Source organism: Pelodiscus sinensis, chromosome 18 (assembly GCF_049634645.1).
Source record: "Pelodiscus sinensis isolate JC-2024 chromosome 18, ASM4963464v1, whole genome shotgun sequence".
NCBI lineage: Eukaryota > Metazoa > Chordata > Testudines > Trionychidae > Pelodiscus > Pelodiscus sinensis.
In genome coordinates, this window is record NC_134728.1 from 1 (window position 1) to 25,855 (window position 25,855).

Consider the following 25,855-nt stretch of genomic DNA (forward strand, 5'->3'; position numbering starts at 1 on the left):
GTGCTCACTGGCACGTAGCGAGTTCGCCGGCGGGGGGCCGACTGCGCTGGCTGCAGGGAGCGCCCGGCGCACTCACTGCTGTGCCGGCAGCGCGCGGTCGCTTAGTAACCCACGCCGGGGGCGGGGCCACTGACCCACAGCAGAATCAGGCAGGCGGGCGGCAGCTGGAGCCAGCCCAGGCTCCCCAATGCTGGGGGGGTCCCATGTGCCAGGGCTGGATCCAGGCGAGCCGGGACTGCACCCTGCCCTGCACACACGGAAACCAGAACGTAGCAACCCCCCCGGGGTAGAGAACCGAGTGCCCCGTGGGTCTGAGCCCAGCGGGGACCCCGCCGTGGGGCGGGCACAGGCTGGTGGGCTGGCTCACCTCCCTCGCTAGGGCAGCCGCTCAGTGACCTCCTCTCGGCGCTCCGCCCGGGGCCAGGAGCACTGACCCGCCCGTCTCCCCGCAGGCCTGCAGAACATGCTGCTTGCTGGGCTGCGGCAGCCGCTGGCGGGGCCCGAGGAGCGGCTGGAGCTGGAGCGGCTGTGGGTGCTGTCCCTCTCGGCCCTGGAGCTCTTCCACCAAGACCTGTGCAGAGCCCATCACCTCTGCCAGCTCTTCCCCCTGCAGGGGGGCGGGGCGCCGCTGCTCCGCACCGGGCTCCCAGGGAAGGGCCCGGAGACCGGGCACAAGCCCTGGCGGAGGCCAAGCCGCAAGGGCGCCAGGAGCACGGAGCAGCTGGGTGGCCCTCCTGGCCTGGAGGAGCAGGTTGAGCAAGCGGGGGCCTTGCTGCTGGAGATGGAGACCAGAGTCAATGTCCCCGTCTGGACAGTGGAGGCCACGGACGAGGCCTGGCCTGAGAGCAGCGAGGCCTGTGAGGGGCTGGGCAGTGAGGCCTGGGCTGCAGAGGGGGCGGTGGGCCCCAGGGGCTGTGGGCAGAACCAGGGCTGGCCCGCACCCTGCTGCAGGCTGTGCTGAGCAGCACCCGCCCGGGGGGAACCCAGCACGGGCCCCTCAGCCGGGAGAAGCGAGTCCCTCGGCGCACACGGAGCCCAGGGAAGAGGGCCCTGGCTTGGGGCCAAGGGACCAGCTGGTGATGGTGGTGGGGGGGACTGCGGGGGAATAAACGCCGCTGCTCCCTCACTCGAGTCGGTCCCTTGCAGAGCCTGTTGGCCAAGGCCCCCGCCAGGGACATTCCCACCCCACAGCAGCAGTGGGGAAGGGGGTGCCTGGCGCGCGGAGGTTCGGGTGCCAAGGCGGGGCCAGGCCGAGGGGTCACCACGGCCCAACACCGGCAGCCACATGCACGAGCTGCGCCACGCCCAAGTAAAAACCGAGAGTTTATTTATACAGTCGCTGCGGGCCCCACCGCCAGAGTGAATGGAAAAGAGCCTATGATACAGAGTCCTGTACAGAGCAGGCAAGGACAGGTCCAGAGAGCGCAGACAGGGACGGACGGACAGACAGACAGACAGCTGCAGCTCAGGCAGGCCTCAGGTCTCCTGGCTCTTCGCCTGCTTGGCGTGGGTTTCCTGCAGGTATTTCTTGAAGGCTGGGGAGGGAGGGAGGGCAGAGCTGTGGGGAGCAGCGAACTCCAGGCCCCCGGGGCGCTCGGCCTGGGCTCTCCGCTCGGCCATTGTGGCTGCGCACGCGGCTGGCCAGAGCAGCCTTCGCAGGGCCCAGGAACTCACCCGGTCCCGGCAGGGCCAGGCTGAGCCCCCGGGGCCGTCCCTGGGGAGGGTGACGTCACCCACGCTGGTCTGAAGGCAGCTCAGCCAGCAGAGCGCGGACCGGACGGGAGACACTCACCTGCCTGGTTCTTCCAGAGTTCGGCCGCGTGCGTGTTCAGGGGGCTTTCAATGTTCGGCTCTGGCGGGTGAGAGACAGAGCGTCAGCGCGCAGCCAGGAGCCAGCTGGCTTCTTGTGCAGCATCACCCCCCCGCCACTCCACCCGCGCACCTGCCCCCCCCGCGGCTAGCTGCAGCGGCCAGTCTACCACAGCAGCGCTGAGGAGCCCAGGCGCGGAGGCCTCGCACACCCGACCGCTGGCCCTGCCCCTGAGCGCACGCGGGCAGACGGGGCGCAAGGACGCGATGCCGCCCAGCCCGCGGGCAAGGCGCAGCCAGAGCCTCGGCGCTGCGAAGCCCACGCAGCCTCACCGCCCAGCAGGCTCTGAATGGACAGCAGGATGGTCCGGACGTCGTAGAGCGCAGACCACTTGTCCTTGAGGATGTCCAGGCAGATGTTGCCCTGCGTGTCCACGTTGGGGTGGTAGCAGGGGGTGAGGAACTTGACCGTGGGGGCGTTGTAGGGGTACCCGTCGGGAAACTCCAGGGAAAGCTTGTACCTCAGGTCCTCATACACCTAGGGCAAGGCAGGTCAAAGCACGGTGAACGCAGGCCCCTGTGCGCCCCAAAGCAGAAACCCAGCCTCAGTGCCCACCCCATGGGGCTCTCGCTCGCCTGCCCCCCGCCCAACCCCCCTGGGCTCACCGTGCCAGCGGCGCCATCAATGGTTCCGATCCATCTGAAGAGATTGTCCGACTCGGGGAAGGCAGAAATCCCTTTGTCGCCAGCCATCTGAGCAGAGAGGGCGCAGGGTTACGAGCCCCGGGGGCGCTTGCACAAGGGGACAGGGGGACAGCGGCCCTCCCCCTCAGCAGGCCGGGCCCAAAGGAGCTCTGGAGCTGCAGCAGCAGACACAGCACCCCAGGGTGGGCCTGGGGCCACCTGCCATGGGCCCCGCAGCCTCAGGGTGAGACCAGCCCCCGCCAAGGTACCAGGGAGCCCCTGCTCCACCAGCCTTCTGACAGACGAGAACCCAGGCCCCCGCCCGCTCCGTGTCAGCGGCAGGGAGGGTCCGCTTGTGACCGGCTGCTCAGGTGGGGGGGGACCTCTGGGAGTCAGCTGAGCCCCCGCAGGGAGCGGGGTGGGGCGGGCCAGAACCCCCCCAGCCTGGACCAGCATCCAGCAGTGCCTGCTCACCATCAGCGTCATCAGCTCCTGCTGCAGCCTGCGGGGGAGAGTGGGCTCAGGTCAGTGGGCGTGGCCAGCAGCCCCCCAATTCACCATGCGCATGGCCAGCAGCGCCCCCTCCACTTCCCCCTCCCAGGGCGGCCCACAGTCCCTGCATCGGTCCCCTCACCCCTACGGGGCAGCCCGCAGCCCCCCCCTGGTCTCTCCCCCTCCCCCAATGACCTGCAGCCCCCCCCGGTCTCTCCCCCTCCCCGTCAGCCCCCCCCCCGGTCTCTCCCCCTCCCCCAATGACCCGCAGCCTCCCCGGTCTCTCCCCCTCCCCGTCAGCCCCCCCCCCGGTCTCTCCCCCTCCCCCAATGACCCGCAGCCCCCCCGGTCTCTCCCCCTCCCCGTCAGCCCCCCCGGTCTCTCCCCCTCCCCGTCAGCCCCCCCGGTCTCTCCCCCTCCCCCAATGACCCGCAGCCTCCCCGGTCTCTCCCCCTCCCCGTCAGCCCCCCCCCGGTCTCTCCCCCTCCCCCAATGACCCGCAGCCCCCCCGGTCTCTCCCCCTCCCCGTCAGCCCCCCCGGTCTCTCCCCCTCCCCGTCAGCCCCCCCGGTCTCTCCCCCTCCCCGTCAGCCCCCCCCGGTCTCTCCCCCTCCCCCAATGACCTGCAGCCCCCCCCCTGGTCTCTCCCCCTCCCCGTCAGCCCCCCCCCGGTCTCTCCCCCTCCCCCAATGACCCGCAGCCTCCCCGGTCTCTCCCCCTCCCCGTCAGCCCCCCCCGGTCTGTCCCCCTCCCCCAATGACCCGAAGCCCCCCCCGGTCTCTCCCCCTCCCCGTCAGCCCCCCCCGTCTCTCCCCCTCCCCCAATGACCCGCAGCCCCCCGGGTCTCGCCCCCCTCCAATGACCCGCGGCCCCCCCCCCGGGTCTCGCCCCCCCCATGACCCGCGGCCCCCCCCCGGGTCTCGCCCCCCTCCAATGACCCGCGGCCCCCCCCCGGGTCTCGCCCCCCCCCCAATGACCCGCGCCCCCCCCGGGTCTCGCCCCCCCCAATGACCCGCGGCCCCCCCCATGACCCGCGCCCCCCCGGGTCTCGCCCCCCCCAATGACCCGCGCCCCCCCCGGGTCTCGCCCCCCCCCCAATGACCCGCGGCCCCCCCCGGGTCTCGCCCCCCCCATGACCCGCGCCCCCCCGGGTCTCGCCCCCCCCAATGACCCGCGCCCCCCCCGGGTCTCGCCCCCCCGGTCACCTCCTGCCCACGGGCCCGCGCGTGGCGGCGCTGCCGGGCTCGGGCCCCTTGCGGGCGGGGGGCCGGGCGGGATCCGCGTTCTGCGAGGCCATGGCGGAGCCGCTGCCCCTCCCGCGCCCGCGCCGCGTTTGAATGTTTCAAACCTCCGGGCGCTCGGCCAATCAGCGGCCCCCTCCGCTCCGCGCCGGCCAATCGCGGCTCGCCGGAGACGCATCGCCCTGGCAACCGGCCTGCGGCTCGATCGGCCCCCGGACTGGCCCGACGGCCCGTCAATTACCGGGCTGGGCGGCGAGTGGGCACGCAACAGCCAATCGGCCGGAGGGGCGGGGCCGGGCCTTTAAAGGGCCAGGAACCAGCAGCGCCGGCGACTCTTGCAGCCACGTGCCCCCCCCCCCCCGTGTCTTGAAGTGTAAGGGGGGGGGGGGGGGAGAGGAGACACGGCTGCGGGCGCAGGGACTCGTGAGACACGCGCGTGTGCAAGGGCGTGACACTCCTGCAGGCACCAGCGGGCGTGTTACACGTGGGCGTGCACGGCAGGACGAGAGCTCGCTCGCCAGTGCCCCTGCTCTCTGCCGGGTGTCTGCGAGGGGACCCCGGAGCCGGGGCGCTGACCCCCCCCCCCCAGGGGCGCCGACCCCTTGTCCCCCCCCCAGGGGCGCCGACCCCTTGTCCCCCCCCCCCCCCCCCCAGGAACTAGGTCAGGCAGGATGCGCCGGCCGCAGGCGGTTTGAAATCCCAAGCAGGAAGCAGGGCGGCGCTTTCACGCTGAGGGAGGGCAGCAGCCCGGCTGGAATAGGGCAGGCCTGGAATTCTACTACAGAAACTTTGCCCCAAGGAGGCAGGAGCAGCTCCTGGGGCCTCTTGCCCAGCTCCCAGAAGTGTGTGTGTGGGGGGGTCTCACTTCCTCATTAGCTCCATGTAAGCAACAGGTCCATACACCCTTTTTCCCGGACAGCGACCCCCCCCCAGTAAATGCCTTTGCATAGACACAGCAGGTGTATTTATTACAAATCAGTTTGTACAGGGAGAGGATCCAAAACAGGAAGTTCACACAAGCGAAAGCTCAGCTCTGATGAGAAGCAGGAAACCGCCAGTGACTCTGCTTTCTGTGCCAGCCACCACCAATTAGGGGACTGGCCCCAACAGCTCCCAGGAGGTTCAATTACAGCTGCTACCCTGCTTTCCCCTGGGGGCAGCTTGCTGGTACCCAGGCCACTGAAACCACAGCCCCTCTGCCTTGTGAAACACAGGAAAATGAGGACGCTCCTGCGCCAGTCCATGCCGTGACACCGTGTGGGAGGGAGGGCGAGGCTTCTTATGTTTCATGAGTTCCCTCTGGAGGCTGCGGGTCCCCTTCCCGGCGAAGCGTCTCCATGTACTTCTGCATCTTTTCAGTCATCCATGCAGGCGGGATAAAAGGTTTTAGTTCCTCCAGCTTCAAGTCAACAGAGTCCCTGGCGAGCAAGCGGGAGACAGGAGTGACCGTGGGGGGAGGGACAGACAGTTCAGCCCCACGCCCTGGGAGAACCCCAACGTTCAGGAGAGCTCAGCAGCCTGTGTGTGCCCATGATGCCGCATCCCAGTGGCGAGTGTGGGCACAAGGCCAGCGGGCAGAGCACAGTCCTCGGCAGGGTCGCTTGGCTGCCTGGCCCCCTCCCCTCCGCTCCCCAGCTGTTGGTTTGGTAAGAAAAGAGGGCAAGAGGTCAGCACCGCTAAGTCTTGGCTCCTCGCCTCACCTGTAATCGTCACTGGCAGCCAGGTCCTGAATATCCTCCTCTAGGAGGAGGTAAGCCTGCAGCAAGGGCAAACGAGAGATGGTTGGAGCCGTTCCACTGGGCTACTCAGACAGATCTGCTGGCACCAGCTCTCTACATAGCACCCGCCCCCCACACCTCTTAAGAGACTGGGCCTGCTGTGAGCAGCACTGCTCCCGCCACTCCAGGGGAAGTGGGCTCTCCGCATTCGCTCGCACAGCCACCACGGCACAACGGACGCCTGCCCGGGCTGGAGCCCCAGGAGACGAGGCGCAGAGAGCAGCCTCACAGATGGCGCTGGGACGCGCCCGTCAGCTCACTGGGGACCCTGGAATCCCTGGCTTCTGCTGATTTGTACCCTTCGATTCTGAGCTGGCTTCCGATTCTCTCCCCGTCCCCACCCAGGTCGGGCCACACTCACCATCTTGCCCCCCGTGGCCCGCATGTGCTGCTGTTCTGCCAGCCAATGCTTGTCCTGTGGATCGGCCGCATACTGCAACAGAGCAGCCAGGTCAGAGCCCCACAGTGCCCTCCGTAGCCCCACCACGGGCCAACGCCCGTGAGAGACACAGGGCCAGGGCCAGGCCTTTGGGGAAACCTGGGCAACCCCATGCCTCCCAGGAAGAGAGCTGCCTACGAACAAGGACTTGGCCCCCTCTTGCTTACGCCTCAAAGCAAAGCCTCCCGTGCCAGGCAAATACACCAGACTGCTGCTGTGTGATGCCAGCTCTGGTGTGAGCTGCCACCCACAACGAGCTGGAGTCCCTGCCCCAGGGGGCAGCCAGCAACGCGGGGAGGGCAGAACGTACGAGCGCAAACACACACCTCCCCCACCCAGAGCACGTCTGGAGCAGTCCCCCTCCCCCACCGCAGCATGTCCCGAGCAACAGCTCCCCCCCCCCCCGAGCAAACCCCAAAGGAGGAAGTGGTGCGCTGCCATTACTGACCTTAAAGAGGTGGGGGTGCTTGATGTAGAGTCGCCCTCTGGTCCCGCCCATCCCAAGAGCCCTGAAACAGGAACATGGGGGGGGGGGTAGGGTTAGGCCTGTGCAGCAGGGCAGCTCAGCTGGGGGATACGGAGGCTTCCTCCCCCCCAGAGCCGTGTCCCGCCTGCTCTGCTCCGGCACAGAGAGATGTGACTCGGGAGGGAGCAGCCCCCCGCCCCCAGACCCACGGGGCACAGAGCCCGCCCCCCGCCGAAGCCTCCTTACTTGTTTGCTCGGGATCCCAGCACAAAAGTCGTGGACTCAGTCAGTCGGGATGGATCCCACTACAGTGCCATTGGGAAAGGGGCAGAGATTAGAAACCCAACAGATCCCGCACCTGCTCTGGGAGCCTGAGATTTCTGGAGGAAACTCCAGCAGGGGCCCCACTGGTTTGGGGGGTAGGGGGGTCTGACTAGCTGCAGGCTCAAGGGTTCCATGGAGGGAAAATACAGCTCTACCTATCGACCAGGCTGGGCGGTTCTCTGGCCCTCCCAGCAGAACGCGCTGCCCTGGGACAGCTCAGTCAGGAGGGGGCCAGATGCTGCACTGGGGACTGCTCGCAGGCTGTGGGCATGGGCACAGCAAACAAAGGCCTCTGCCCAGCCCCACACTCTCCCCCTATGGGCGATGACCTCTATCCTAGCCCCCCTTAGTCTCCTAAGCCCCAGTCTTTTGAATCTCTCTCCATACGGGACCCGTGGCAAACCCCTTGTCACTTTGTTGCCCTTTTCCAGTGCCAAGAGATCTTCTCTGAGATGAGGTGACCACGTCTGGACGCAGGATTCCAGATGTGGGCAGCCCCTGGTTTTATACAGAGGCAATAAGATATTCTCTGTCTTATTCTATCATTTTTGAAGGACTCCTCACATTCTATGTGCTCGTTTGCTCGTTTGCTCGCTGCTGCGAGGATGTTCCCAGAGAACTGTCCGGAGGCTCCAGGATCTCTCCTGAGCAGCTGTAGCTACATGGCTCCCCACCCTTGCTATGCCTACTTTGCCAATGTCATCTGCCATTGGGGCCCAATCACTTCGCCTGCCGAGATCTTTGTGCAGCTCCTCAGGCGGTTTTGGCCTCTGGCCCTGTGGGTGGCAGGACGATCACAGCAGAGGCAAAGGGAGAAGCGGGGCTCCACAGAGCTCTGCTGAGCCAAGCCCAGGGCCAAGCCTGCCGGCTGCACACCGTACCTTCGGCCCCTCCCGCCGCACTGGCTCACAGGACTTGAGCTTCCATCTGTTGGAGAAAAACCCAATAGCACCGAATTCCCAGGGGCTTGTGCTGAGAGGCTGGAGTTTGAATCAACCCTGGCTCAGACCCTGTGGGGCGGGAGCTGCCAGCCTTCGATTTTACTAAGCTAGGCTGCCTACAGCCTAACGCGATCCTGCTCTCCCCAGAGAGGCCGGTCACGCCTGCCCACTTCTCTGAGGCTGGCATCTCCATCGCCCCATGAGACTCACAGCCCCTGCGCTCTGCCTGCAGCCTAACCCTGCCAACACAGCCACGCGGACGTCAGCCCCTCCAAGCCCGGCCTTCCGGAGGAAAAGCTGCGATGGCCTTGCCCCCAGAACTGCACGTGTGGGCCAGGAGGAGTCTGAGCCGAGCCAGACACCTTGCCGAGTGCCACCCCCACCAGGAGTTTTCCTCCACATCCCTTGTGGCTGCAAATCTGCCAGTGCCAGCGGCCCAAGTCCTACGCGGGCCCCACTGTCTCGCCGAGCTTCGTCCCCTCCACTTCTGGAGTTTCTCTCTCTACGGCTTCTCCTGTCTCCAGCACGTGTGCTGGGATTCTGCCTTCTGGACAGGGAGCGGGGCCACGGCCCCCAGCCACAGGCTCCTCACTGGCGTGTCTGAGCTGCCACTGGAACCCCTCCGTGGCCAGGCTCCCGCCAACGCGTCTTCCCTTCCCTCGCCTGAGCCTCCCGCTTGCCAACATGCACGAGTGCACCTCAGCCACGACCCTCCCCCTGCGCGGAGCTGCCTCCCGGGAGGGCTTGAACTCAGGGGGGACAAGTCACCCTCAGCCGAGAGCGTCTCCCCCACTTGGCCACCCATTCGCCAGAGGCACCAGGAGAGCGGGGCTGCCCACCCCGTTCTCAGCCAGCCCCGGGCCTCTGTTCTCCGAGAGCATCTCCCCCACTTGGCCACCCATTCGCCAGAGGCACCAGGAGAGCGGGGCTGCCCGCCCCGTTCTCAGCCAGCCCCGGGCCTCTGTTCTCCGAGAGCGTCTCCCCCACTTGGCCACCCATTCGCCAGAGGCACCAGGAGAGCGGGGCTGCCCGCCCTGTTCTCAGCCAGCCCCGGGCCTCTGTTCTCGGGCTCTCACTTACGCAGCCACACCCGAAGCTCCACGATCGTTCTGCAGGCTCTGCCCTGGAGGCCGCCCCTTCCTCTGCAGGAGAGAAGTCCCCCGTTAACGCCTCTCTCAGCAGGCCCCGAGGAGCTGGAGCAGCTAGGAGAGCTGGGCCTGGGCCGAAGGAACCAGCACTGCTGAGCAGGGTGATGGCCACAGGTCGCCCTGGGGGCTGCCCCTTCCCAGCACCCAGGAGGGAGCCACCGTGAGGCCTGCGCAAGGAACAAGGGCCAGGCTTCCCCACGGGGCAGTGCCGGGGTGGCCTCCTTACCTTTTTGGGAACAGGGCTTCCTCGCCGACTCACTTCCTCTTCCGCCTGCCGGGCACGCTGGCAAAGCAACGAGCAACAGGATGAACGCGGCCCCTGTCCATCCCAGGAGCGCCCCGGCCACTCTTCCCGTGCACCGAGAAGCGCCCGGCGCTCGAGAGGGACAGCAGCCCACCCTGATCCAGGAGACGGGCGCTCGGGTCCCATCTGCCGTAGGGAGGCCAGACCTGGGTGCCTCCCTGCTCCGGCCAAGCCCCCTGCTCTCCCCAGGCCATTTCCTTATGGAGACTAGGAACCCACTTACCCAGGGGCGTGACGAAGGACAGACTGGCTAGGAGATGCCTGCCCGCCCCACTGGTCTCTAGCAGATAAGAACCCAGTCCTGCTCTGGGGCTCTCCTAGCTCCTGCCAAGCCCCTGCTAGAGAAAGGGGGTGAGAAGCCCAGCCCCCATGGCCCAGCCCGCATCCCTACCTTTGGCACTGACTGCTCATGGCTCAGTCTGGGGATCACCTTCTTGCCATCCGAGAACAGCAGCTTCGCCTGCGGAGAGGGAAAGGAATCGTCCTCCAGCAGCTGCTGCAAGGAGGCGGCCGGACGCGGCATTCCCAGCTGCTTTGATTCCCATGACCTCATCTCTGGGGCGGCGCACACATTTCTGCTGAGCCAGGCCACACGCACAGTGCTTGCTTGCTCCAGATGGCTCAGGCCTTTCCCTTCGTGCCGCCCCTCGATCCGTGCGCCACCCGCAAACTCGACCAGTGGGATTTCAGGCTGCCTTTCGGGTCGTGGGTATAAACGTTAAACATGTGGGGCCAGGAACCAATCCCTGTGGCATGCCCCGAAAAGCACAGCCCTTGAGGAGGAGCCTGCTTAGTGCTGCGCGTTGGTCTGACGTCCACTCGTGGGCACCACACTGCCTCGGAGAATCCTCGTCTCAATCAAAACGCGTGGTGCCCAGTCAGACTCCTTCCCGCCACACCAGTCCCCTTATCCTTCCCAGCCAGACCCGGAGCCTCCTCCAAGGAGATGGCACGCCAGGCCCAGGCCCTAGTCCGTACAGGCCCACGCTGCCGGGCGGGGTCCCAAGGAGGGCCTGATGATAGAAACAAGCCCGCGCTGCAGCCCCTCAGTCCACCCCACCCCCCGCAGAGATGAAGCTGTGCTTCAGTGCAGGGAGCGGCAGCCCCGCTGGGTGCAGCAAGGAGGAAGCGCTCTCCAGGTTTCGGGCGCTCTGGCTGCTCTCCTGGGAGCTTACAGCGCCTCGCTTCCTGGCATTGGGAAATCCAATTAAGAGCCAGGTACTGAGAGAACAGAGACGCCTCCCCCGGAACGCAGGCGCCCCAACTGGTAATTAGCATCACAGCCCGGCCTGAGCAGCATTAATCATCCGGCCAAGAGGCAGGCAGCCACCTCCCCACCACGCCCTCAGTCAGGGAAGCAGAAGCCCCGCCCCTCCAGAGGACTGGGCCTGGGCCTCCAGGCTCACAACCCAAGAGCAAGTTCCAGAGTCCCAGGCTCTCAGACCGTGCCCTGCCAGCCGCCCTCTGTGCTCTGTACCTAAGGGAATCCGGCGGAGCGCCCCCCCGCAGAGGCTGAGGGAGACATGTTGATCCCCAAGACAAGGCCAGTCACAGCCACAGTGCCCTGTAGGCTGCACCTAAGTATTTAAGACCCGCCCACCTCGTTAGCAGAGCCCTTCAGCAGTGTTCCTGCAGCCCTGCACCCATGAGCACTGCTGGCACCGGAGCTGGAAGTGGGAACAGGTCGGGGGGGGAACAGAGGAAGCTGCTTTACAAAAAGCCCGGGCAGCCGCTCAGGCAGCTCTATGTCCCCTGCCCTCTGCCGCGTGTTTTGTTGGGCTGCTTTAAAAAAAGGCTCCTCTGCCCCCTTCCCTTTCCCCCAGGTAACTCCAGCTGCTTGGCTCCTGTTCAGAGTGCAAGGCAGGAAGGCCCCTAAGAGAGCAATCCGCATCTGAGAACAACTCGACTCCGTGCTAACCTGCTGCTACAGTGAAGCTCGTTGTCCACCCATGCGATTCAGACACTGCTCAGGTGCAGAAATAAAACTTAACGAATAAAACCCGAGGAAGGATTTCATTCCTCTTTCCACAGAGCTGAGTTACGCCAGACTTGTGACGTGTAAACCACTGAAATATTAAAAACCCTGTTTCCTAGATAATAAGGGAGCAATATGTGCACAAAAGTCCTTGGAAATGAGCCCATTACGTAACCATCTTTAATTTCAAGCATAAAGTGTAACAACCAGTGCTTTTTTTGTGACAGCACGCACCTTTTTGGGAGCACTCGCGCCACACCGGAAGGAAGCCCACTAGGGACGTCCAGCAATTAAAGGAGCCACGACCGCATTTTGGCCGTTCACCCCCCCCCTTTTATTTGCTTGACAAAACCATTGGTAACCCTATTACCGGCACACATACGTATATATATATATATATATATAAAAAATGTATTTTTAACAAAAAAAAAGCACTGGTAACAACTATTTCATTGCATGTATCAATACTAATCAAAATATTTTGTTTGCTCTATCAAGAAAATGGACAATTTTATTTTATGCCTCAAAGGAAAAGATACATGTAAGATACCAAATGGCTACTGAACATTTTGCAGTATTAATTTTAGAGAGATCTATCTATTTGCTAGTAACCGGCAGGTGCTGCGGCGGCACATATGACCTCAATATTGGTGCACATAACGAAACTCCCTCTAAGGTTATCCATCCGTGAGTGGAGTGAACACTGGTCTGAGGCTACTTACTGCTGCGGAAGTAATACCTAGCACCTTAGTGTTCACATAGAGACCGACGGGGCAGCATGGGTCACATGCTCCCGGAGACGTGCCCCGCTCAGGAAGCAAGTGGCTGCATTCTGCACCAGTGCCAGCCTCCGGCCAGCTCTAACAGACATCCCACACAGGGCTCATTGCAATAGTCTGAAACTGGTGCCAGGCCTGGAGAACAGCACCAAGGGTGGGACGTGAGAGGGAAGGTGCCACCCTCCGGCCAGGCACTGAAGGTGTATGGCTGTATGGGTTACAGCTGTGACTGCATCTCCCACCGCTGCTGCGGCCTAGAACCACCCCTGGAATTCCTTGTTGCTTGGCTTTGCATAGCAAAGGAGTAGGAGACAAGCAGCTCTGTGCTGGCTCTATGCCCCGGCCCCTCAGCCGTGCCACACTTGCAGCCCACATCAGCTCAGTGGGAGAGGAGCACGTAGTGCCTCCCGTCAGACCCGCTGCTGACTGAGCCATACAACCACCTCTCCCCAGGCCGGCAGCTCTCAGATGTCCATGCTTCAGGAGCCAAATTACCCGAGAGCTGCAGCAGCGTGAACTCACTGCACAAGTCACACAGCAAAGTGACCGACCAATGCCAGTCGGTTACTGACACTGTAGAAACATCCCGACTAACAACGAAACCACACGCATTTTAATACCACGGCTGCCCCGAGCCGCTGGGGCATGTTAGGGAGTGGCAGCCCGCGTATCACTGACCTGAATCCAAAAGCCTGTTTCCAGGGACTCTTTGCACTGTGAGGTCCTGGGAAGCCAGCCTGTAATGCTCTGCACCCCCAGGAGACCATGCAGCAGGTATTTCCTTGCAAGGCTGGTCCCAGAGGGCGGTGGCAGCAGGTGTGTGGCGCTGGCACATGCCTACCTGTTCTAGGCAGCTCCGACACGTTTCCTGGATGAGCTGCTCTGGATCCACGTCCTCCCCGACGTTCTCTCTCACGTTACCTGCTGCCTTCTGGAAAAACTGGGAAGGGGCCCAAGGAGAGAGTTAGCATGACGCTGGCTGCTCTCAGCTCTTTCCACAGAAGGCTGCCTCCTTGGGACAAGGCTGTTCTCTGCACAGACAAAAGCAGGGTCTGGCAATTCCAGGGTCCACCTCTGCTCATGCCACAACCTAATACCATCAGGGTCAGCACTGAGAACACGGGACGTAGTCCCATTCGGAAGCTCCATATCCTTTGGGAGAAGACTCCATGCTCTCTGGTCCCTCAGTGCCCTCCAGCAGAACTCACTTTTACAGTTCTGTGGATTTCAGACCAGGAGTCCTGGAGTGGGACCCTTTCAGGGTTAGGCAGAGCAGCCTTCACCTGCCCCTCTTATTCAGTTCACAGGGTTGGGTTGTGTATGTGACTTGGCCTATGGGGCAGGGCTTTCACAGTGGCAGCACCTTCCAGCACAGGCTAGAGGCAGGGGAAGGATGATGTCCGTCCAAGAAATTTCCCTCTTCCTGTGAGCTTTACCTTCATGTATTTATTGAAGACAGTCTGGATCTCCTCATTAATACTAGGCTGCAGAACAGCTCGCAGCAAATCCATGGAGACAGCAGGGTCTGTAAAGCTGAATGAGAGAGAAATGACTCCACCTGGCTTTCCTGCCACACCTAGCACACCACCCAGACAGTCCCCAAAGCCCCACGCGGCAGTGCTCTCCCGAATGCTCTCACCCACGTGAGTGTCCGCCAGAGTTTACAGGCGTCTGCAAAGGACACAACACAGGCTGCAAGCTGATTTCCACTCCAAAGCCAGCAGCGGAATTACCCACTGATTCCAACTCTAAGTCTCCCAGCAGAGGAGAACACAAAGTGCCTCTGGCTCCAAGTGTCAGCCCGAGAGGAGTGTGGTTTGCACGCAAGTGATGTAAACACACAACTGGGTTCAACAAAGAACGAGATCGGTTCCCAGAGCACAGGCCGATCTCTGGCTATTAGCCGAGATGATCCTAACCCTCGTAACTGCCAGAAGCTGGGCCTGGATGACAGGGATGGATCACTCGATACATTGGCCTGTTCTGTTCACTGCCTCGGATACATCTGGCACTGGCCACAAGCTGAAAGCCAGGACACTTGGGCAGACAGATCTTTGGCTTGGCCCAGTATGAGCATTCTGATGAATCCCCCACTTCACCAGGATCAAACAACCTGCCACGGCCCCTAGAACGCCGGATATCTCACAGTGTGGCCTCAACCCCTTAGCAGCTAGGGAGCATTTCCAGCCCCAAAGAATATCAGTTCCGTGGGTAGCGAGCCCCACTATACAGATCGAGCGCCCCACATTGTGGCTGGCCCAGGGAGCGGGTGGCAGAGGCAGGACCAGACTTCACACGGAGCCTTTCTCTGGCCCCGGCATGGCCCTGGCAGGAGCCTTGCCCGCTGGGATCACACAGCGGGTGTCAGAGGAGACTTGTGCTGCTGGGAGCGCGGCCAGGGCAGCTGTTACCTCGTGGCCATCTGGGAGCGTCGCCCGCGCCGCTGCACCTGCCGGTGCTTGATCATGATGTTCCAGGGGCTCTGCGGGAGGAGAGGCAGGGTGAGCTCGCAGGGCTCGCCAGGCAACCCCCCCCGCCTCCCCCGGGGGGCTCGCCAGGCAACCCCCCCCGCCTCCCCCGGGGGGCTCGCCAGGCAACCCCCCCCGCCTCCCCCGGGGGGCTCGCCAGGCAACCCCCCCCGCCTCCCCCGGGGGGCTCGCCAGGCAACCCCCCCCGCCTCCCCCCGGGGGGGGGCTCGCCAGGCAACCCCCCCCGCCACCCCCTGGGGGCTCGCCAGGCAACCCCCCCCCGCCACCCCCCGGGGCTCGCCAGGCGGCCCCTCCGCCCGCGCTCACCGGCTGCCCATCCCCCTCCTCGAGGCCCCCTTCCCCCGGCGCCTGCTGCTCCGGGTCCCGGGCCGCCCCCATCGCGGATCCCGCAGCGCCCCCGGCCCGCCGCACCCGGAAGCAGCCGAACGGGCCTGACGTCATCACGCCTGCGACGCCGCTCCAGGAGGAAGCGCGACGGCTGCTATGGCAACCGGCCGCCATCTTGTTCTGCGAGGGGCGGGGCGGGCTCCTCCCCACGGGCACGCGCCGGGCCGGAGCCGCGCGCTGCCGCCGCGACGTGCCCCCCCCCCCCCCCCCGCCCGAGCCACACCCCGCTGGCCCGCCCCCGGGGGCCGCGCGCTCCCACGTGCCCCTGCGGCTGCCTGAGCCCCGGGCCGCCCCGTGGCCCCAGACCCTGCACGAGGGCCCGGCCCGGCCTCAGCCGCCGTGGGGGGGGCCCGGCCTGGGGGGGGCCCGGCCCGGCCTCAGCCGCCGTGGGGGGGGCCCTGCCGGGGGGGGCCCGGCCCGGCCTCAGCCGCCGTGGGGGGGGCCCTGCCTGGGGGGGCCCGGCCCGGCCTCAGCCGCCGTGGGGGGGGCCCTGCCTGGGGGGGCCCGGCCCGGCCTCAGCCGCCGTGGGGGGGGCCCTGCCTGGGGGCCCCGGCCCGGCCTCAGCCGCCGTGGGGGGGGCCCTGCCTGGGGGGGCCCGGCCCGGCCCTTCCCCCCCCGCTCCGCGCCTGCGTCTTGTCTCAGGCCCCAAGGGGCAGAGCCGCGGGGGGGGGCAATGGCTGCCCCAGCGTGGGAGGAGGGAGGCTGCCCTGGCAGGGCCCTGGGCCGTGGTCCCCAGCGTGGCGCCCGTGGGTGTTTGTGTCCCCGTGGAATGGTGTGGGCGGCCCTGCCCACGGCGTGTGCGGTGCTGGCTCCTGGACCATGGCGCGTGGGCGGCCCCGCCACCCGGCACGTGGCCCGGGCACGGCCGCCCCCCCAGCCCGGCAACCCCCCACTGCCCTAGGGTGACACGCTCCAGTCCAGTCCGTTCCTTCTGGCAGTCTGATGACCTTGGGCCTGTCCCTGTGCTCAGGCGGTGCCGCAGTCAGGGTCCCAGCTAGTGCGTCATGTTGGGGAGCGGGGTTTGATGAAGCGCTCGCTTTCGTTTTCTGCATAGCCAAGCCCACTTGTTTCCATTTACTCGACAGGAAGTTTAGGGGGCACAGGTACTCCTGCGACTGCAAGCTGCCCAGACCATGCAGATCCTGTGCTTGGGTGAGTCCTCCTCATTAGACGTTTATTCACCTGCCTGCGCTTTCTTTCTCTCGTCTTTGGCAGCACCATGCCAAGAGGGTGTAGAGTGAGCTCCCAACAGGCTGTGTGGCCCAGCAAGGGGAGAGACTGACAGTGCATCTGATCAGTACAATGTGAAATAGAATTCCCTGTGAGGACGTGAATTCAGTTGCTTATTTTTATGTTCCAGGAGAATGTTATTACTTGTCTGCGTAGCTGTAACTTGGAAGGGAGTGAAATTTATTCTTAAAACCAAATGAAGTCTTCGCCTCTCCTCTAATAGTGTCCTCTGTTATGACTCTTTTTGCATCCTGTCGGTGCCAATAATACGCTACAGACATGGGGAGACACAGCCTCTGCCCCAAGTGTCTCTGAAAGAAAGACGCAAGATGATTTTGTGGTTAAGAAGATTTAAGTTCTGTTCCTGGCTGTTCAACAGACTCAATTTGAGACCTCGGGCAAGTTGCTTAATCTCACCTAGGCTCGGTATCCCCAACTGGAAAATGGGGATAATATTTTTCTAGCTCCAGGGAGGTTGTAAGATGAATACATTAACGTTTGTGATGTATTCAGGGCTCTACACTATGAAACGCTTAGTGCGAGGTCTGTGTGGCCTGTTAGTGCCTGACAGGCTGTGCTGTAGATTTGCACCCTGGCCTGCCATTTGCTCAGGTGCATCTACATTTGGAGCTGCAGTGATAGTTCTCAACTCAAGGAAACATACCTATGCTTGCTCTGATGGAGCTTGCATACTAAAAATAGAGTGTTGCTGAAGCTGCGTGACTGGCAGGAAGGGCTGGCGGCCCTGAGTGAGATCCCTCCAGGACACACGGTGCATATTCTGAGTAGCTAGCTCCACTCACCGTGTGTTCCGCTCTGGCTACACTCTTGTTTAAGTACACTAACTCACTTTGAGCTAGCCTAGGGCTGGCTCCATGAACTGGGGAATTTACACTTCTAGCTCAAAGCATAGACTCAGTCTCCATGTAAACAAGACGCACGATGCAATTCCTTGCTCAGCCACAGACTTCCTGTGTGATGTGGAGCAGGTCACAGTCTCTGTGCTTTAATTGCCTGAAGTTTCTTTCAAATAAACTCATGGCATCTCAGAGAAACAGCAGTCACTTTTCTGCAGCTCCTCTGAAAGCTCAGCAAAAGGACTCAGGGACAAGGTGTCTCACAGAGCTGGAGAAGGTGTACTGGACCCTTTGAGCACCAGTAAGTGCAGGAGGTATATAAGTAGGCAGGCATAGAACTAACAAGAAATCCTCCCAAGGTGACCTCGGTTCCAGCCCCAGTGGAAACAGCTCCTGTTATAAGGAATTCAGAAGCGGATTTATCAGTGGCTTTTCCTGGATATAAGCAGCGAGGAGTCCTGTGGCACCTTATAGACATCTGACGAAGTGGGTCTTTGCCCACGAAAGCTTATGCTCCTACACTTCAGTTAGTCTATAAGGCGCCACAGGACTCCTCGCTGCTTTTGCAGATTCAGACTAACACTGCTACCCCTCTGATACCTGGATATAAGTCTCTCTTGAGAATACCGGTGTGTGTGTGTGTGTGGGGGGGGGGACGGGACGGCACGGCACGGCAGTAGACTACTCAGAACCCTGATTCTCTCCTTTCTAGCTCTTTGTTGCCTGTGGCTTCTCCTGCAAAGAACAGCTGTGGCAGCTGGGTCTGTAAGAGCCCAGTGTGGGGAAACTGCACTCCTACCATGTCCCACTGCTGCTGGAGGGATGCACAACTACTGGGCCATTGGCTGGTACAAGGTAACTGTTTTATTAACCGTCCTGGAAAGTCGCAACCTTTCTGAGCAGCAGCAAATTTCATTATGAGCTTCTCGTGGCCAGCAAACCAGGGGTCCTGTCCTCCCTACCTTATTTCACGTGCCATGACTTGTGGGGTGGGCAGGCACAGACCCAGAGGGGTGTGACAGTGCTGCTTTCTGTCTTACTCCTGGAGGAAGTGGTAGTTTCTCCAGACAGCTGCTATGGACTCTCCCTTCAGCAACAGGAAAGTCTGCCTCTTCATGTCCAGCTTCCAGGTTTGAGACCATTTTAGCGGGTTGTCGCCAATTGGGCTGCACCTGTTTCCCATGAAAGAAACATTGAGCTTTGCTAGCAGGGGACTCAGTACCTAATTTATACATGCAAACGGGGCATTGGTGTGCATAAAACGGGGTCACCCACATTAATGCCACGGCTGCTCATGCCAATGTTTGCACAAGTAGAAGTCAGATGTTTGGGATCGGTGGCAGCATAGTCCACAGCTTGTCGCTGATCGCTGTTGACGTGCTCACAGGGCTTCTGTTGGGGCATTGCAGGTAGCCAACGAGAGTCATGAAATGGGGCTGATCCGGAGACATGAGAATAGCACCCGCCTGTATTCAGGGACCCAGCGGGAGTTCCTGATGGATGAGCAGCAATCCTTGGTCATTCCTGAGGTCCAGCCGGAGGACTCTGGCGCCTACCGCTGTTCCCTGTGGGCCAGAGTTGGGCATTTCAATCAGCAGGCAGACATCATCCTGCAGGTAGCAGGTGAGGCGGCAGCGCAGTGTTTGGATCACAGTCAGACTTCACGGGGATACAAAAGGGTTTAGACAAAAGACGTTGTGCCCTCCCCCAGCCAAAGGCAATGGGCCACGCAAATGAGTGAGACTCGGATTGATCACAAGGTGCAGGGGCAGAAAGGAGGTTCATTGTAGTTCCCAGGGCTGGACAGCCTTTCACCTCAGCAGTACAGAGCTGTGCTCTCCAGCAAGGTCCTGTGATTCGGGGACTCTTCAGTCCTCTTCTGCTCCCCCTCTTGCAGTTGGGCGGGGGAGGAGGGATTTGAACTGTGATACCACTTGAGCATGCAGCTTGTTGCTCCCTCATGCCTGACCAGGCTCCAGAACTCTGCTCACTTGCTCCTGGATGCTGCCTCTACTCTGTCCCTGAACCTGGTCCCCTGAAGGTCCCCCACAGGTGGGAGGCCTTGCTCTCCTGCATAGCTATGCAGAACCAGGGAACAGTCTCGCCCTGTGCTAGTGAGATCAAGGTGCTGCTAGATTCAGCACTCCGTAAGGAAACGGTTGTTTGAATTCTAGAGCTTCTAACGCACAAAAAGCATTCACAGAGGTTCCAGACTGTTCCCATGTGCACAAGTGGGAAAAGGGTGCAGGCGGCAAGCCTGTGACTGGCTCCTGGCACTGCAGGATTGTGCCCTCCCAGGGAAGGGCCCTTGGACTCCTTTGTGGGACTGTCCCCCGAGCGGCCAAGTGCAGCCCTGGTGTAAGTGAGTGCCACGTCATGGAAATCAGTGAGTCACATCTGCTCAGGGCTGAATTTGGCCCCGTGTCTTTGTTTGTTGCATGACTAACTTGTGAAAGTGCCCTGGGGCAGGCGGAAGGAGTTGGATTTGGGTTCCAAGATGTCATTTCCCCAGAAGACACATGCAGCCAAGCTTGCATCAGAAATCTCCGTACCACTTTCTAGTCACCAGTGACGCAGCACAACAAATACCTGATTCATTTGAAAATCCAGGTGGGAATCCAGGGAGTCAGGATGGAATTCCCTGCTTTGGAATTTGGCCAAGAAGCCAAGGCAAACACCCCTTCTCTTAAGAAAAGGGTCCAGGGAAGAAGGAAAATCCAGGGAACTATAAACCCATCAGCCTTACCTCAGTCCCCAGAAAAATCATGGAGGGGAGCCTCAAGGAATCCATTTTGAAGCACATGGAAGAGGGGAAAGTGATCAGGAACAGTCAGCATGGATTCACCAAGGGCAAGTCGTGCCTGACCAACCTGATTAGCTTCTCTGACAAGGTAACTGGCTCTGTGGACATGGGGAAGTCAGTGAATGTGATAGACCTTGACTTGAGCAAAGCTTTTGATACGGTCTCCCACAAGTGAAGGAAGTATGGATTGGATAAATGGACTGTAAGGCGGACAGAAAGCTGGCTAGATTATCAGGCCCAACAGGTAAGCAATCAACGGCTCGACATCTGGTTGGCAGTCATTTTCAAGAGGAGTGCCCCAAGGAACAGTTCTAGGGCCGGTTTTGTTAAACATCTTTATTAATGACTTGGATGACGGAATGGATTGCACCCTCAGCAAGTTTGTGGATGACACTAAGCTAGGAGGAGAGGTAGATACACTGGAGGGCAGGGATAGGGTCCAGAGTGACCTAGGCAAATTGGAGGATTGGGCCAAAAGAAATCTGATGAGGTTCAACAAGGACAAGTGTAGAGTCCTGCACTTGAGACAGAAGAATCCCAAACATTGGTACAGGCTGGGGACCGACTGGCTAAGCAGCACTTCAGCAGTAAAGGACCTGGGGATTACAGTGGATCAGAAGCTGAATAAGAGTCAACATGGCACCCTTGTAGCCAAGAAGGCCAATGGCACATTAGGTTGTACTAGGAGAAGCATTGCCAGCAGATCTAGAGAAGTTATCCCCCTATATTCGGCACTGGTAAGGCCACATGTAGAGTTTTGCGTCCAGTTCTGGGCCTCCATTATAGAAAGGATGTGGACACGTTGGAGAGGGGCCAGCGGCGGGCAACCAGAATGATGAGGGGGCTGGAGCATATGACCTAGGAGAGGGGGCTGAGGGATCTGGGCTTATTTAGTCTGCAGAAGAGAAGAGTGAGGGGGGATTTGAGAGGAGCCTTCAGCTTCCTGAAGGGAGGTTCCAAGGCTGTTGTCGGTGGCAGGTGGCGGAACAAGGAGTAATGGTCTCAAGTGGGGGAGATCTAGGTTGGATATTAGGACAAACAATTTCCCTAGGAAGGTGGGGAAGCGCTGGGCTGGGTTCCCTAAGGAGGGGTTGGAATCTGCATCCCTAGAGGTTTTTAAGTCCTGGCTTGACAAAGCCCTGGCTGGGATGATTGAGTTTGGGTTGGTCCTACATTGGGCAGGGGGCGGGACTCGACTCATGAGGGCTCTGCCCGCCCTTGGATTCTGCGATTCTATAGGGACCTCCAAGGATGGAGCCTGAGTTCTGAACTGATCCAGAAGGAAAAGTATCATTACTCCTGCCACTTCCTGCAGCTCCTGGGTTCTCTTGGGGGTTTCTCATCCAAGTAGTGACCCGGCCAGGCCATGTTTAGCTCTGAGATCTAGCACCGTGCCTCAGGAGTGTGGCTTCAGGCTGTGGAGTCTCATTACGTTGAAGCCCGATGGTGTGAGCCATTGCTGGGGTAGTTTGACATTTCAGCCCAGGAGCTGCCTGTGTCCAGAGCAAGCTTTTATTTGCTGCAGTTGCCGCCTCCCAGAGCCTCAACCAACTAGCTGGAGGAATTAACTCAGTGGTGTTTTCAGTCCGGCAATGATGATAACAGCCGGGCAGGACAAACAACCGACTGTCTGGGATGAAAGCTCTGAAGCTGCAAGGTGTGGATACTGGAAATGCAATAGAAGAAGGTGGATCACTCTGTGCTGGCACCAGAATTGAGCCACAGCTGGGAAGTGAGGTAAACCTGTACTTAAAACCTGCTTCTTGCAAGGAGCCTTCCCACAGAGATTTCCCCAGCAGCCTCCCACGCTGAGTTGCTCTGCCTCTCACTGAGTCTGACTGCAAGCGCTTTGAGGCAGGGATCTTGTCTTTCTAGGCTTCACGGGAAGAGCCGCATACTGGTTCGGAGGTTAGAGAACTAATCCTGGACAGTGGGGAGGCTGGCACCCCACCCATACTCCAGCCTCTTTCCCATGGGTAGTGTTCTGCGAAGGGGTCTGGCAAGCTGGGAGCTTTTCACTTGTGAGCGAACAGATCCACTCTGGGGCAGACTCCCCAGGCTGCGCCAGCCTGCCGCGAGAGCCTGCAGGAGCGGTCAGAATCGCCATAGGAAGAGGGGAGGAGTTGGAATAATGTCCAGTTCCGACCAATTTCCCTGCATCCCTTGCTGCTCAGGGTTGGGGGGAATAAGAACGATTGGCAGCCAAGTTGCAGCTTTCACACTTCAGCCATTTCTGAGCCTGGTGTCCAGTCTCCTTGTGCCGGCGTGTTTGTGTCCTGTGCACGCTGACCACTAGGCCCTTCTGCTGTGTCTCACCATTCTCTCACCCACCCTCCTATTGGCGGGAGGGATGTTTTCTCTACGTGTCTGACCCCCAAATGCTCTGGGTCAGAGTCTGGTTTGAGTCACACTTGTGTAAACCTGGAGTAACTCCATTTCCACCAGTGAATGTCCCATAACGGAAGCCATGGTCTGACCCTCTAATGGGTACGGCTTGGAGATACCCCTTGGCCTGAAATCTCCCTCAAGGAAAAGGAGGCTCAGTTTGGGGAGGGGACATTTAATTGTTAATAGACTCACGAATAACGAGCCACCAGGTTCCCTGGTGGTGATTAGAGGTGGGGATGCTGCCACACTTGTTGCGGTTTGTCTCTAGCGTGTGGCAGTCCCATGGAGAGTCCAGCTCCATGGAACTCTCTCCCCCCAGCGGGAAGTGTCGCTGTCTGTGGGAGGGGTGGAGGAAGTCTGTCTGACGCCGCCTGTGCCTGGCCTTTTGTCTTCCAGAGTGCTCAACTGCCCGGTCGATCTCATCACCCAGGGGGACTATGCTGCTGGTTTCAGAGCAAGGAAGCAGCGTGAGCCCTAATTCCACCTGCTGCTGGGGGAAACCGGTTCCTGTCCTTGCTACTGCCCTGGGGCTGTTGGCTCTCAACCTGGGGAAAGGGCTGCTCAGCCTTGCCTTCACTCCGGTGAGTCCTTGGAGCCTGGAGGGTTTTACAGCGCCAGCTGCCCTGGGCGTGAAGGTGGGAAGGAGAACTCTCACCTCATCCCTCTGCAAGGGATTCCCAGCCGAATGGGAATGAGTCTCCACTTAGCTTGGCTAGAGGAGGCCAGGGAGCAGCTTGCTGGTGGGATTTGAGAACATCATAAACATGCTGCACTTGGAATCAACTTGCAGACGGGATGCAGCTGCTCAGCCCCCTCGCCCGGGCTGCCCAGAGATGGTGCCTCCTGGAGGGGTTGGTAGAATGGCTGGCCTGTGGGGGTAGGTGTTTCTCCCCTGGGTGCTGCACTACAGCCGGGGGGCTCAGACGGGCAGCATGGAGAGGACAAGTAGGGAGGGCGTTGGGGATTCACTGCTGCAGGATAACCTTTGTCCTCATTAATCCAGAAGCCAAAGCTCAGGGGTTGCAGCAGCAAAGTGTCTCTCAGCCTGGAATGCTCTGGGCGGGCTGAGGCGAGTCTCACATGGAGGGCCCTGGTTTCCAAAAGGGGCTTTCATCTTGTAAATGCCAAACTACGGTAAGAGCTGCTTGGACGTGGAACCACAACATAAATGCAAAGGTGACTTGCCTTTGCCAGTGGGCGAATTAGGCTTCAGCATCCGGCTCTGCCTGTGCAAATACGCTCTTACCCAGAATCTGAGGGTGAGTGGAACCAGCTGAGCGTGTAGCCTTTAAGGCTGAGGCCGTAATCTCAGGAGTTACTGATCTCTCTGCTTTAATGATTCTCTTTAGGTGATTGTCGTCATGCTGAAAGGAAAGAGAGGGAACAAAGCGGGAGAGAGCTTCTAAGTGTGAAGATGATGGAAAGAGAGAGATTTGCTTTGACCGAGAATTTGCAGCTTGTGTGCAGGAACTAGGAGCAGCTGCATTTGTAGCTTGAGCCTTGAGCAGTGAAAGGAGGATCAGAGCTTGAATGATTCCAGAAGCTTGGAATGACGTCAGGTGCACTACATGGCCCGTAGCCGCTCTCTGCTGCCACAGGCCCCCAGCACTGCTCCTTTTCTCTCTCCCTCCCCATGTCCTTTGCCTTGTTCGATACAGTGGGGTGTAGTTCCTGGGCTCCAGTTAGACTGTAAGATCAGGGCAGAGGCTGTCTTAGTCTGTGCTTGAAAAGAGCCCAGCACATGGGTGATGTTTGGCCTGAAACACCAGCTCTTCAGACAACTACAAGCCTACTTTTAGTACATCCCTTTGGGAAACGCTGCCTCTGTCTTGAAGGACCCAACTTGAAGCTCAGGTCTTGGGTGATGTGCAGATCCTGTACAGCCAGACCAAGACTCTCAGCTGCCTTGGGGCGGGGTGAACATGACCTGCAGAGAAGTGGGCAAAATTGGAGAATGAGAGTGGAGCTATCTGCTCTGTGGGACGTGGCCTGTGGGGGCTTTTCTCAGTTCTGTGTATTGTTTTAAAATACAACTGCTTTCCTGAACATGTGAGAGCCGGCATGTGCATGTCTGAGTACTGGTCACAGCGCTCTCCCAGGGCAGCTGGGCAGCACCTCGGGGTGGGGGGGGCGCACTCTGCTTTGGGGGTAACGCTACACTGGCTTGCCTCCTTCAGAAGCCTCTCTGCACTTCCTTTGCACTGGTAGGTCACGTTTGTATCACCTCCCCCTCCGAATGGTCCCAGGGAGTGGGAGAGACACACTGGAGCTAGGGGGCCTGCCCAGAGCTGTCTGGGTACCCCATGGAGTGCTGGCCAGAGTCGCCAGGACAGCCCTGTCTGTCGAGGTTTGATGGCGCAACCATTGCTCTTCGCATGTCTTCGGGCCCCTCTGTCCAATGCATTCATTGGAGGAAACCTGCCCCTGGATGCCAGACCCAATGTGAGCAGAGCTCGCGTTGCCTCAGTTTAAATGAGGGAACGAATAAACCAGGAAACTACAAGTCAGTGAATCTAAATTCAGTTCTCAGTGAAACTCCGAGACATAAGAAGGGGGGAGGGAAAAGGTTGAAGGGACAAAAATTATTAGCAGAAACTAATTTGGTACATGACAGAGTCAGGGCCATCCCTGCTGACACACAAAACTCGCAGCTGCAGGGGGCACCACAAAGACGAGGCACTAAATTGCCTCATGTCAGGGTGTCCCCATGCTCTGGCCAGCCCCTCTGCCCCGTGCTCTGCCAGCTCCATCCCTCAACTCCACCCCACGGCCGGGCTCCCCCCGCAGGCTGCGCCCAGCCCCTGCTCCCCAGGTGGCAGTGAATGGCGCGAGCATGGGCCGGAGGTCTCAGGAGGAGCAGTGGGCGTCCACACAGTCAGTGGTGGGAAAGTCCCCTTCAGAGCACCACTTCTCTCCTGCCGGCTGCACAGCCTCTCTGCTCCAATGGCCTGTGCATGTGCTGTTTGCTGCCACCCACACTTCCTGCCTGCTTCCTGAGGAGGAGGTGAGCCTCCCCCCCTCCCTGTCTCTGCCTAGGGTAGCCAACCAGTCACATCCCTATTCCGAGCTAGACGGGCCAGATGCCATTTCTGGCAGTGGTGTCCGATTGGGGAGAGTCGGCAGCCCCCTGTCCCTCTCAGAGTGGCTGTCCCCCCTGTGACGGCGCGTTGGGGGTCCCCTGCCTCCTGCACCCCCGAAATGGCACGAACAGACTCCGCCAGCCAGTAGAATAGAGGTGGTTTATTGCTTCTCCGGGATACTGCACAGCACAGATGTCATCAGGTTACAGGGCAGGCCTAGGATGCCTCAGCCCCCCTTGATA

The 25,855-nt window shown here is 60.7% G+C and overlaps 4 protein-coding genes across 4 annotated transcripts; 2 read left to right on the forward strand and 2 right to left on the reverse strand.

The window, feature by feature from the left end:
• Positions 1-445: 445 nt before the first annotated feature.
• Positions 446-1,170, forward strand: LOC142818882 (regulator of G-protein signaling 9-binding protein-like; the record flags this gene model as incomplete). The annotated part of the gene is made up of 1 exon (XM_075901541.1): positions 446-1,170. A coding segment is annotated over one exon (516 nt), but the record flags the coding sequence as incomplete, so codon positions are not given.
• Positions 1,171-1,305: 135 nt separating this feature from the next.
• UBE2C (ubiquitin conjugating enzyme E2 C) lies at positions 1,306-4,324 on the reverse strand. Its single transcript, XM_075900775.1, has 6 exons — positions 4,190-4,324; positions 2,968-2,995; positions 2,476-2,562; positions 2,143-2,347; positions 1,793-1,852; positions 1,306-1,535 (listed from the first exon to the last, which is right to left on the reverse strand). Exons 1-6 carry the CDS (start codon positions 4,279-4,281, stop codon positions 1,477-1,479), a joined length of 531 nt encoding a protein of 176 aa, XP_075756890.1. The 5' UTR covers positions 4,282-4,324; the 3' UTR covers positions 1,306-1,476.
• Positions 4,325-5,172: 848 nt separating this feature from the next.
• DNTTIP1 (deoxynucleotidyltransferase terminal interacting protein 1) lies at positions 5,173-15,384 on the reverse strand. The gene is made up of 13 exons (XM_075900777.1): positions 15,175-15,384; positions 14,791-14,861; positions 13,816-13,912; positions 13,221-13,319; positions 10,017-10,085; positions 9,548-9,604; positions 9,254-9,315; positions 8,114-8,159; positions 7,155-7,213; positions 6,891-6,951; positions 6,365-6,436; positions 5,926-5,981; positions 5,173-5,643 (listed from the first exon to the last, which is right to left on the reverse strand). The coding sequence occupies exons 1-13, from the start codon at positions 15,367-15,369 to the stop codon at positions 5,505-5,507; spliced, it is 1,083 nt and encodes a 360-aa protein (XP_075756892.1). The 5' UTR covers positions 15,370-15,384; the 3' UTR covers positions 5,173-5,504.
• Positions 15,385-15,763: 379 nt separating this feature from the next.
• LOC102461217 (uncharacterized) lies at positions 15,764-24,579 on the forward strand. Its single transcript, XM_006118401.4, has 5 exons — positions 15,764-16,407; positions 18,055-18,197; positions 18,752-18,965; positions 22,930-23,114; positions 23,883-24,579. Exons 1-5 carry the CDS (start codon positions 16,389-16,391, stop codon positions 23,937-23,939), a joined length of 618 nt encoding a protein of 205 aa, XP_006118463.2. The 5' UTR covers positions 15,764-16,388; the 3' UTR covers positions 23,940-24,579.
• Positions 24,580-25,855: the final 1,276 nt, after the last annotated feature.